At 38.7% G+C, this 13245-nt stretch overlaps 1 protein-coding gene across 1 annotated transcript in view; it reads left to right on the plus strand.

The window, feature by feature from the left end:
• Nucleotides 1–13245, plus strand: part of Slc10a7 (solute carrier family 10 member 7) — a 240798-nt gene that overhangs the window by 165291 nt on the left and 62262 nt on the right. The window contains exon 6 of the mRNA XM_076864330.2: nt 6284–6319. Coding sequence (XP_076720445.1) covers nt 6284–6319 — 36 coding nt within the window. The remainder of the gene's footprint in view (nt 1–6283; nt 6320–13245) is intronic.

The following is a 13245-nucleotide window of genomic DNA, read 5'->3' on the forward strand; positions in this document are numbered from 1 at the left end:
CACCCCGCTTCTTTCTGTAACTAAACCCTCTAGTTGTGTGCCAGAACGTCTTGCTGCCTCTGTTGGTGCAGTATGTATCATTCTTTTTCTTCCAAGTTTCTATTCCTCTTACCTGTTTTACCTCTTTTCTGTGAATTTTTAGAATCCTCAAGTTTCCCTATCCAGAACAAACAAAACAAAACAATCTAGAACAAGAAACCTCCTTTACCCCTCATTCCCCACAAGTTCCTGCTCCATTTCTCTCCTTCTTGTTATACCAAGATTTCTTGAAAGCATTGTCTTCCCCACTCTGCTTCTTAGCCATCAATCCACTACAGTTTAACTTCCACACTAGTCATTTCTTTGAAATTGTCTCCTTCTAGGCCTCTGATGGGCTTCAGCCTGTATTTTATGATCCTTAATTTCTTCTCTTCTTCTTTCATGTGCTGGGGACTCAGTCACTACACCCAGATTCTACTCTGAGCTTCAGTCTCACATCCAGCTACTTAGAATATCTCCAGCTGGAGACCTTGAGAATACCTCAAATTTATAATCTTCCCATAAGATTCATTTCCAATGCTACCTTGGCTCAGAAATTGGCTCTATGATGTCCTCTTTAGTCAAGAATGACTTAATTCAGAAAACTAAGGAATAATCCTATCTTTCTTGTTATCACATATCCCATAGTCAGTTAATTGGCCAGTCTGGTTTCAAATTCTTTTTGCATCTGGTTTATCTATATTGATCACTAAGATTCCATCACTTTAGCTCATATCAGTTCCTGCCTGGAGTATGAACTGAACCACCTCCTTATGAATGTCCCCCTTCAGTTTTGACTCCTTCTCTAAGCTGTACCCAGAGTGATTTTAGCCTAACTGTAGGTATGTTGTCATTGCCATAGGCTCCACTCCCACACTTCCGCTACCCTAGTTCTTTCAGTGACCCCCTCTTGCTTTGAAATGAACCCAAACTCTGTGGCCTAATAATAGTTCCTTGCCATAGATTATTAGGCCTGACTGTCTACATCATCTGACTTTTAACCTCATCTCTCACAACCACACCCACGCTCTATTCTTCACTTTCAGTTTCTATAAGTGGTTCTTCTCACCCCAGAGCCATTATTCAGTCCCTCCTCTGTTCTGCACCTCTGTTGCCTGGTGTGAGTTGAATGGAGCACGGACAGACTGAAATCTAAAAGGATACTGGGCCATATCTAATAAGAAAACACTTAATATGAATATACTTATAGTATCCTTAATTTTGGTCTGAAAAAAATTTATGATCTTATGAAAGTAAGATGGTAGAGATATTTCTTCATGGAAGTGTTGAGATTAGAAAGGAACAAAGTGCGAGTGCTTTCTGTGATGGGAATGCCTTTTGGGCATGGGCCTTCACCTTTTCCAACTGCACCATTGGAGTCTATCTGGTACACAGCACTCAGTAAATGTTTGTTTATGGAAATGTAATGTCACTGGGACAAGCCAGCTGTCTGTCATGCTGATAAGGCCTCGTGGGGCAATGTTGTTGTTGTTTTAGGTTAAAACTTATTTGTTTGTCTATTTATTTATTTATTGGTTCTTTTTAGTTAAACATGATAGTAGAATTCATTTTGATATAATTTTAATAAGCATGGACTATATCTTATTCTAGTTAGGATCTCATTAGTGTGGATGTACATGATGGTGGGATTCACTGTGATGTTCTCATATGTGTATATAGGAAAATATATTTTTTTAATGGAGCCACCACAATCCAAGAATAGGGCCTTAGATTTCCATGTCCAGAAACTCATTGTCATTAGCACACTTCAGTGTGATTTGGGTTTCTTGTTTATATTTTTTAATCAATTTTTTATTTGTTTTAACTAGTTATACATAACAGTAGAATTCTTGTTTATATTTTAATGCAACTAAATCTCAGTATCTCAGATTTGACACTTCATTTCTTTCCACTAAAGTCATTGAAATATATTCACCCAATCATTCACATCAGAGGTGTAAATGGATTTTCTCAAAGGATTTCAGGAGACAAGGAAAGCCATCACTTTGTGACTTGACTGCTTCAGGTGTTGCCGTCCAAAAGCTTTACATGCCATCCCCGATGCAAGGATGCTAAAAACTATGTCTTGACCTTGCATCTGCAAGGAGGGCTAACATCTTTTGCTAGAAGTGCTCTTCCACCACATATTTTGAGTCCCCCCCCCCTGCCCCATTTGTGTAGAATTCTCTTAGGAAAATGGAAGGAGAATGAATCAAACTGAGACTTTTTTTTTTTTTTTTTTTTTTTTTGGTGGTGCTGGGGATCAAACCCAGGGCCTTGTATATGAAAAGCAAACACTCTACCAGCCCTAAACTGAGCCTTTTATAGACCAATAGAAAATAAAATGTTGATTTGAATTTCCCACTTTCAATGATTGTTGCTGTCACAGTTTAATTTTTTGTTTTTTCCTTTGTAACATTGATATTTGCAAAAATTTGATTTTAAAAAAATGTGTATCATCCCTATCACACAATGGCCTATTTCTCAATTTGTTGTATGTCATCACAAAGACATACTGAATCTGAAGCTCATCTCAGATTTACTCTTAAAATATAATCCTAAAGAAATAGCTTCATATTGCAAAGGTTTTATGTACACCATTCAGAAGTCACAGACCCTGGAGCCAAAGAGTTAGAGGCTCAGTACCTGGCATTGCCACCTCCCACATCACCCAGCGTCTCCAAGACTCACTAGGTAAGCCTAGTGTTTGAGGATAATAATAGTACCCACTGTGTAGGGTTGCTGTGAGGATGACATACAGTAGCATGCACAAAGCCCTGTATCTGACATAATTACTTTATAAGTATTAGCTATTGTTATTTTAATAATAGTTATGATGACTTCACCAAAACCTAATTATGGTGCTCTTGTCAGAGTTAGTGGCATCTTGGCTGACTCATTTCCTGATACAACTGAAAAGCCCATTTCAGCATTATATAATAATTCAGTTTAATTAATGGACTTGGACATCCATTCTTGAAAAAAGAATGAGGAGTATTTAACTCACAATTAGAAAATACATCCTACTTAGTAACATATTTTAGAAATAAATATTATAAGTCCTTGGAAGAGCTGCAAAGAAACTATTGTGTGTTGGTGACTGTAGATATTTAAAGTATTCATGCTGAGAAACCTGCAGATAACTGTGCACTGCTTTCCAGAAATGACGGCATCTCTAAGAATCTGTTGTCAACTTGAGACAAAGATCATATGGCAACTAATCACTACATGTATGTTATGAATAGAACTCTGTAGAAAACCATACTGGTAACTATGATCTGCTTCCCAGTGACCAGTGGTATAATGGAGTCAGCTCAGGATTTAGAGTTGGCTCAGGCTGGCTCAAGTCCAGGATTTGCCATTTATTTTCTGTGTGGCCTAGGGTTTGGTTGCTTGGCTTTTCTAAGCCTGTTTTCTTGTATATAAAATGGAGCTGGTATGTAACCTAAATCCTTCAATAGGGAATGGTCAAATCTTCAAATATACATGACAACACTGAAGTAAGATACCATTATTAATAGTACTAGTATTTTTACTAATACAATTATCATTCCATTAACAAAATGAATATCCAGAAGAACATGTGTCCCCATGTATGACATGAATTCCTCCAATACAAGACAAATGTCCAGAATGGTCACAGTGCTCACTTTCTTGTTAGGTAAAAAATCTTATTCTATCATAACTCTCGTTATTTCTTAGTAGTGTTATTAGTGCTATTGGTATTCATAATTAACATTAATTCAAGTTTTCAGTTTCTTTTACCTGCATTTAGGTGAACTGATAAAGAGAAAACCAGGTTAGGTTATAAGCCAAGTCACATCCATTCTCCATATACTAAATTGTTTACCAACTCATTATACCCTCACTTTAAATAATCCACAAATTTCCTATTGTTAGTAGGATGAACTTCAAGCTCCTTCTCCTGGCCTGTGAGGCCTTTGGTGATCTGGTCTCTGGTCCTCTACTTCACACCTTTCTTACCATTCTGCTCAACTTCTCATAGCTTTGAGTGTCCCTCCCTCTTCCTGGAATAGCCCTGCCCTTTTTCAACTGGATCAGTATCCATTCATTCTTCCTGTGTGTTCAGTGTCTCCTCCTTCTCATGATCTCTCAAAGAGAGATAATCACCACTTCTTTCACACCACTTTTCCTCTTACACCAGTACATTTACTCTTATACATCACTCGGTATTGAACCTTGGTCATAGATGAGCATCCCCCTCTGGATTATAAGTTATTCAAGTGTAAGCACCACGTTGGATTCACCCTTGCCCTCCACTGATTGATTCACCCTTGCCTTCCAGATAAGTGGAAGTTCCATAAATGTTTAAACAAATTGACTTGAAATTGGGTGACTCCATCATAGCCAGATTGTTTTATTTCCACGTCTCCTTGTAAAGGTTGAAATTCATCCTAAAGTCTGACCACATTCCATGTCCTTGAAGAACAGTAGCCTTCTAAATTTTTGCATGTTTGTCTCTCTGAAATGTGCTAGTGAGAACCTGTTTCATAGACACCAGTGGAGTTGATAAGCCATAATACATGTTTTAATAAATAGATTTAAAAGCATGACACTTAAAATGTTTTACTCCTTTTTGCCAATTGTAAAAGTTTACATAATAAGAAGCATCCATTCTATTATTTAACAGTAAAACAAATCTGTTTGAGAATATTCATGTGAGTATATACTCAAAAAAGTCCTGGTTCAACATCAGACATGGTAAGCCAGTCCCTCGTGCAGCACAACCAGAACAATAAATAACTAGAGCACTGTTTTCAAAAGTAACAAAGTGTTCCAGACTCGGATCCTGGGCACAGTGTATAGTCTGTCTGTCTGTCTCTCCCTTCCTCCATTCCCTCCCTCACACACACACACACACACACACACAGAGAGAGAGAGAGAGAGAGAGAGAGAGAGAGAGAGAGAGAGAGAGAGAAAGAGCCTCAGACTCTGAAATTTTAAAGTTCCAAGTAGAATGCATTAATGAAAATATGAAATGCTTTTTCTTGTATAAATCATAATGAAGCGTTGAGAGATAAAGGAAGAACTAAGGGGGTGGATAATCATCTGCTGCTCTAAAACTGAAACCTGTCATGTAAACTCCCAACTCAAACGCTTAGTTTTAAAGATTTACCTTCAAGAAACCTTAAAGCTTGTATCCCGCCTCATCGGCAACAGCCTCAAACTGTTCCCTGTCATCGAAGAAAACAAATCTTTTGCTCATTCCTGCCTCGGGGAGGCAGAGGGACCGAGGTGGTCCTGTGTGGCTGAATTAGATGAAAGACTTGCCTTCCACCATGGAGACATGGAGTCTAATCAAGTGAAATGAGTTTTGAGATCCCAGCTCATTTCCTAGGGGAGATCAGTTCACATTACAAAATCACGACATCTCATTCATCACAGCTGACGTGGTCTTTGCTCAGGAGAGGACCCCAACTGGGACTAAACCACCTGTCTTCTCTGAAAAGGGGCACTTTATCCAAGTTAGAGTTGAAAGCCTTGGAGTGAGCAAGCATGCCAGCCACCAGCTTCCATGGTGTGGAAGGGAACTGAAGTTTAAAAGAGCAAAGCAAGTCTAAGGAAGATTGGTGGTTGTATTCTTTTTTTTTTTTTTTTCATTCTTCTCAAACTTTATTCAATTTGTGGTACGAAATCAAATTTTGCACTTGAATATGTTCTTTTATATCTTGGCAAAATTTCACACTTTCTTTTAGAATAACACTTCTCTCTTTGAAAACAACAGGACCTCATGGTATTTCAAACACAGCTGCATTTCACACATGTATGTGCTTCTACAGGCTCAATTACCTGTAGGTATTATATCACTTAACCAAATCAACTGACTTATATTTAACTGTGAAGTAGGTAATTGTTATTGTTTACCATAAACAAGTAATTTAGTATAGTAGCAAAACTCACCCAACACATCAACTTCATACCTCTGAAAACTGATAAGAATAGCAGGATACATTCATTTACAAGACCTAAAAGAAGAGCCACTCTGTAAGACACTAAAGTAAGACTCAAAGTGACTTGTTTTAAAACCTGTGACTTCAGATATGCCAAAAAACAAATAATCTAATCTAATGGAGATACTGATGCATGGTGGTAGGAGAGCCAGGATTGGGGCCTCCCTCTATCTTTATCTCCCAGGTTTTATTAGAGACAAGGATAGCATTTCCTTGTATCCAGATTAAATTAGCAAAAAAAGTGTCTTTCTTGCCAACCAATAAATGATCATTATCTCTTTTATTTCTTTCAGGGCATCGTTATCACCCCCCTGTTACTGCTGCTTTTTGTGAGTATTTTCATGTTGTCTTTAATATCTCTTAAGAAAGCCGTCTACAACCCTTTAAGAGAGATTCTTAGAATAAAATTGAAGGTTGAATTCTGCACCATTTTACGTCACAATTCAAACTGTTCCCCCAGTGGAGCTGTGTCCAGTGGTTACATGCCCATATAAAGAGCTCCAGAATCTTGAAACCCAAGGACAACTTCAGTCCCAATTATTAGGCCTCCTAACTAAATCATTCATTTCTGCAAATTAATGACCTGTGACAGAGGTAAAAAAATACGCTGCTCTTTATTTTCTCATTAATAAAACTAAAGTGATTGATAGTGACCCAATGTTTGACAGAAAAGAACCGTGGGCCAGGGCATCAGAGGAAGCTGAGGTTCCAAGGCTGGTGCTGGTATCACCTAGACTCCTCACCCTGGGGGAGGTTGCCTTGATTTTTTTCATCTGTAGAATGGGAAATAGCAACACCTTCCCCAGTCTGTCTTCCAAAGGTAATGAAATGTGCTTTAGAAATTAAAAAATAATAATAATAGTAGAAATAAAAGTAGATACAAGCCACTGGTTAACTCCATAAGAATTGTACAGAAAACAAGGAATGCTAATTAACTGTCTTATTTCTTTTGGCACTAAGCATATGAGAAATTAGATGAAAGATTATAATAGAAATTAATGTTATCTCATGCTGAGCAAAGCATATGTAATCATGAATGATACCTAAAATATTTTATGAACTGTGCATTTTTTCATACCCACATCTTCCAAATATAAATCACTCCACTTATCACTGAAATGTAGTGGGGATGTGTTTCTGGGAGTGAAATAGAGCTGTTTGACTAGCACTATTTGTCAGTGAATTGAAACTATGGGGAGAATTTATTTAATTATAGTGTAATTACCCAAGTTGGAATTCAATTAGAGTAATAGAGTGAGGGACTTCATTTCTTACCAGCTGTGTGGGAAATAGAGAGGGATAGATATCCTACTAAACAGTTGGATTCTGCATCTTTCATGAAAGACATTACCTTCAAGTAATAAGCCACAGCCTCACCCTCCCTCCTGAAATGCGGGCTCCGATCTGAGAAGGTAAGAAGAGTCAAGTAATCAGATCACTTCCCACAGCAGAACAAACCTCATTATTTTAGACTCCACCAGTTTAGAATTTGCAGTGAGTCAAATTAAACCTAAAGTGGATATTTGCATTAATTTGGAAGAAAAGACATGTGCTTACCTACTTGCTCAAACTAGAAGTGAGGACCTGCAGGTATCCATCTGTGGTGCTTTTATTTGACCAAGACTTGAGTCAATGACCTGTGACAGAGGTCAAAAATATGCTGCTCTTTATTTTCTCATTAATAAAACTAAAGTGATTGATAGTGACTCCAGTTTTCCTGGAGCGGCTCTCAGTGGGTGCAGGATGCAGACCTGACTGAGCATCAAGGGAGTAGGACAGAGCTGCGTATGTAGCACATGCACAATAAATGACTGCACAGCCTAGATGTTCTGCACTGCAGACGAATGGCATTTCTTACCCTTGAGATTCATTTAAGAAGAGCAGGACACAAGTTACAGCCACAACAGGTGATTGAATCCTGGGGTAATATTTTTAAGAGTCTCAGAGCCTGGAATCTCTAATACCCTGTTTCAACTAGTGGTTGAATTAACCAAATGAGCACTTTCTCCTCTCCTTCCCAGCTCCCTGCCATAAAGATGTTCTCAGCTGATTACTGTTGTGGCATCACATTACTACAAGCTTTCCAACTCAGACCCACGAGCTTGTGAGCTGTAGTTCAACATTTTAAACTAATAGAGCTATAAGAATAGTGAAAGAAACTCCAAGACCCTCAACTTAAAAGTTGAATACTTCCCTTCTGAGCCAACTGGACTCTCCCAGTAGGTTTAGGAACATCATTGCACTTTAATAGGTACTTAATAGGTTATATGACTTTAAATCACATGCACAGTACATACTCTTTTTTCTGGTTAGGTCATTGTGAATTTTATAAACCATGAATTTCTTAAACATGGGGCCACCAGTCCTTATTTACTGAGCGGGACAAAAACTTAAGTGACTTAAAATACAAACATGTGCATAAAGGGTATACTGTTTTTTTCTCTGCACCGCTGTTATGAGTTGAATTGTTGCCCCAAAAGAATACATTAAAGTCCTAAATTTCAATAAGTCACAATGTGGCTTCTTTTGAAAATGGGAATCATTGCAGGATGTAATTAGCTAAGATGAGGTCATATTGCAATAGGATAGGCCCTTAATCCCATATGACCAGTGTTTCATGAGGAGGCAAACACAGAGGGACAACTTCATGTGGCAGTCGAGGCAGAGATTAGAGTGCTGCATCTACAAACCAAGGAACACCAAGGACTGCTTAGCAAGCCTCAGAATTCAGAAGCGGAGGAGGGCACTCCTGCACAGACTTCAGAGGTGGCATGGTTCTGCTCAATTTCAGACTTCAAACTTCCAGAGCTGTGAGAAAATACATTTCTGTTGTTTTACGCTTCCCAGCTTATGGGCTTTGTTACAGAAGTCCAAGAATCTAATACAACCCCTGAAGATTGTATTATTTTATCATATTTTGAAAATGGACATTTCTCATATTCAGGCCTAGTTGCCATGAAAGGCAGTATTTGCTGATGGAACCTCAGGTCCCTGTATTATTAACCTCTTCTCAGAATATCCCCTTCCCTTTCTTGCTCCAACTGAAGTGTGTCTTCTGATTTATGTTTCTGCCTCAAGCATGTTTCCTGTCACTGAGTCTTGAAGTGGGGTATGGTGTCTTTCTTGTGCCTCACCACAAATTCCAGGTCACTTCCCATGCCCTCTGCATAAAATCTCCTGCTTTCTTTGTATGTTATACCAGTACACCTGGTGTGGTGGTGCAGACCTGTAATCCTAGCTACCTGGGAGGCTGAGGCAGGAAGATCACAAGTTGGAGGTAACCCTGGCTCAAAACTTTTAAAAAGGTCTGGGGATGAAGTTCAGTTGTAAAGCACCGCTGTGTTCAATCCTGCGTGCGCGTGTGCGTGTGTGTATGTGTGAATGCTATGCCAATACATCAGTTCCATCTGTTTCCCCTCCTTGTTGTAGTTATCAGTAGTACCCAATTCATTTTTTATCAATCTAAAAAGGTGTTAGCATGCTCCATTGTTTTCTTCTTAACAGTGCACCAGTACTTGGTGTTTTCAGTCTTCACATATATGACCTCCTGTACTCTGGCATCTGAGTTCTCTTCTCCAAAAAGGTTGACTTCTACTTCATCTCAGACAACTATCCCAATAGTCAGTCCCTTGACTTTGCTACTGCTGAAAAGCTTCATTCCCCTATAATCCTATTTTCAGATATCCTCTCTGTCCTGTATTCATACTCTCCAAGTCAAAAATTCTTCAGACTCACTGGAATGGTGAGATCATTTACCTTGTCACCTTATAATTCCTTGACCCATCCCTGCCTACCCTCACCATGATGCCCTCGTATCTCATCTTAGGCAGCCCAGATCCCATGGACCCTCAGTACAATTCCTTTCTTATAGTGTACCATCAACAATCTTGCTCATCCCAGGGCTTAATATTTACCTGGCAAAGTACTAAGCCTGCTGCAATTCAGTTCTACCTCTTCCCACATGTGTACCTGAACACCCTGACACAAACACTACCATGACACTGGTCTCATTTCAAATTCATGACAGCTGACTTGTAGTGAGCCTGGTACTCATGCTACCTTCCCCTAATCCATTCACTTTTCTACTCTGGAGAATTATTTCACACGTTCTCTTTGCCTCTCAAATCTCTAATGTCTCTCTTTTTGTATCAACTAATGCTGAAAGGAAATTAAATGATAAGGAAATGAGAAGCAATCAGAGGAAATTGACAAGTCCCACCTACCTGCATTCATTAGTCATATTCTTTGCCACCTCTCCTGTTTTCATAGATAAACTGTTTTTACTCTCATCTAAGGCCAGTCCCTTTAGTAATGCTATCTCTTCTTGCTCACTTAGTGATATAAATCATATAGATTTCTCTTTCTTCTACATCATCAAATTTTCTCTTTCTTCTGGGTCATTTCCATTAGCATAGAAGCACTCATCTTAAAAATTAAACCTCACTTTTTTCTATCTGAACTCTATTTCTGTACATTTTTTAAAATATTTTTTAAAGTTGTTGATAGACCTTTATTTTATTTATTGATATGAGGTGCTGAGAATGGAACCCAGTGCATCACACTTGTCAGACAAGCGCGCTACCACTGAGCCACAGCCTCAACCTCTCTGTGCATTCTTTATAAATTTTTATTTAAGTTATTTAAACCTGTTCATCACCTGTTCAATCTATGTATTGAATTCTTTTTCCCCCCCTTCAGTACTAGGAATGGAACCCGGGACCTTACACATGCTAGGCAAGCAGTCTACTACTGAGCTGCATCCCCCCATCTATATTGAGTTCTTCCTTCTCCAGGCACTTTCCTGGGTGCCACGATATAGCAATGAGCAAAAAGAGGATAAAAAAGGATGTCTCTGCTCTCATGGAAGTTACATGCAAAAATGGAAAGAAACAGCCAAATAGAAATACAGTGTGGAAGGTGGATGCTAAGTGCTGCAGAGAAAATAAAGTAAGGAAGGGAAAAAAGAAATGCCAGGGTGGAGTCAGGGAGAAGGTTGCTATTTTAATTAGGATGGTCAAGTTCTGACTCTCTGTGAAAGGGATATTTGAGCAAAGACCTGGCGGAGAAAAAGGAGTGAGTCTTCTGATGTCAGAGGCATGGGAGGGGCCAAATGATATAGAACCTCAAAGTCCTTTGTAAGGACTTGCAATTTTAATTTGAGAGAAACGGGATATTATTAAATGGGTTTTGATGAAGGGAACTGCATGTTCTGGCATACCTTTTAAAAGGATGATTCAGCAAAGGTGTCTCTCTTGAAATGACATTTGGTTAGACCTGATGAAAGTGAAGGAGGGAGCCATGTGGATACCCAGGGTGGGAAATCCAGGCTGAGCCAAGAGCAAATGTTAAGACTCTGAGGATAGCCAGTCCCAGTACTTCACTGGGATTGTATTAACAGGAAGCTAGTATGTGAGTTTGACCAAGGGAATGGCATGTTCTGACATATACTTTTTAAAAGGATGATTCTAGATGCTGGGTTGAGAATAGATTGTAAAGGGATGAGTGTGGAGGCAGGAAGACCATTAGATAGATATTTCAGTATCATAACAAGAGATACTATTAGCTTGCACTAGAGTGATTGGATAAATGTGGTGGGAAGTAGTTGGAAATAGAACTTGAAAGTAGAACTGAGACTGAACGAAGGTTATGAGAGAGAGAAGAGTCAGGAAGACTCCAAGCCACAGCAATTGAAGAATTTAGTTGCTATTTACTAAGACAGGGAAAACTGTAAGGTTGGCCAGGTTGAAGAAACTCTATATAGAGTTCAGTATTCACTGTGTTCAGACTAGCTGCCTTTTAGACAGCTAGGTAGAGACCTCAGGTCAGCAATTGACAGTGTGAGTCTGGAATCCAAGGGGAGTCTGAACTAGAGATATTCACTTTGAGAGGTCAGCACTGAGGTGGATTTTAAGTTAGACTAGAAGCAAATGGAGAATAGAAAAGGAAGATACAAGAGTTCAAGGCCTAGAGCATTACTATATCAAGAGAACAGCAAGGAAAGCCAAGGAATGGCCAATTTGCCAAGAAGGAACACCAAGAGATTTTGATATTCCAGAAGTCTAGCTGAGAATGTATTTCAAAAGGGGGGCAATGATCAACTACTTCAAATGCTGCTAATAGTTGAAATAAATGAAGTTTGAGAAGCAGCTATTGGTTTAAACAAGATAGTGGTCATTGTGGGCCTTTCCAAGAACTGTTTCTGTTATTTTCTATTTGTAGAGAGGTGGCACAGTAAAGTGACAAAGCATAAAATTTTGGTTTAATTTGCAGTAAATACCAGTTATATAATTATAATCTTCTTTACCTTTCTTGGTCTCAGATTTTACCTCTGTAAATTGAAAATTATGATAAGAAGTAGTGAGTAAATGTATGTGGAAGCATGTTATAACCATGCAGATGTTAGCTACTTAAATTTCCCACTTCATAGAGAAAAACAGAAAATAATTCCAAGAAGGACACCCAGGTTCCTCTCATCTGGAATGCAGCAATAGTTCTACCGCTTCAGACCTTGGTGATGGGCTGAATTTTAAACCATAAGATTCTATAACCATGTATAATCTATAATCTTATAATCATATATGTAAATGATTCTACTATGGGTATCACAGTCACAGGAAGAACAATGAAACTTTTCCTGAAATATTACCTTTTATTCCTAAGATCCTGTCTTAGTGTATTCAGGCTGCTGTAACAAAATACCATAAACCAGGTGACTTTACAAACAACAGATATTAATTTCTCATGCTTCTGAAGCCTGGAAAGTTCAAGATCACGGCAGATTCTTTATGTGGCGAAGGCATGCTTTTGGTTCATAGATGGCTCCTTTTTGCTGTATCCCCGTGTGATGGAAAGAGCCACCTGGCTCCCTAGGGTCTCCTTTATAGGAATACTAATCCCATTCATAAGGGCAGCAGTCGGGACCTACTCCCCTCCACAAAGCTTACCTCTTAATGGGGTGGGGGTTCAACTTGTGAACTTGTTGTAGGGCATGGTAACATTCAGATCGTAGCAGACCCAGAGCCCAAAGCATTTTCATGCACATTAACTGTTATCTGACTTGGGCAAGGGCAACCAGTGCCTTTATTTATTTTGTGAATACAAATACCTCAGTCCATGAAATTTGTCTTGGGGGTTAATTAAGACCTTGTCAGCTTTAAAAACTGCACATATAAATTTACTACTTGAAATTTTTTTAGTCATTTTCCTTATGAAATAATATTATAAGTGGTAAGTGTTCATAAGATTTAGCTTCTAT

This window comes from Callospermophilus lateralis, chromosome 8 (genome assembly GCF_048772815.1).
Source record: "Callospermophilus lateralis isolate mCalLat2 chromosome 8, mCalLat2.hap1, whole genome shotgun sequence".
NCBI lineage: Eukaryota > Metazoa > Chordata > Mammalia > Rodentia > Sciuridae > Callospermophilus > Callospermophilus lateralis.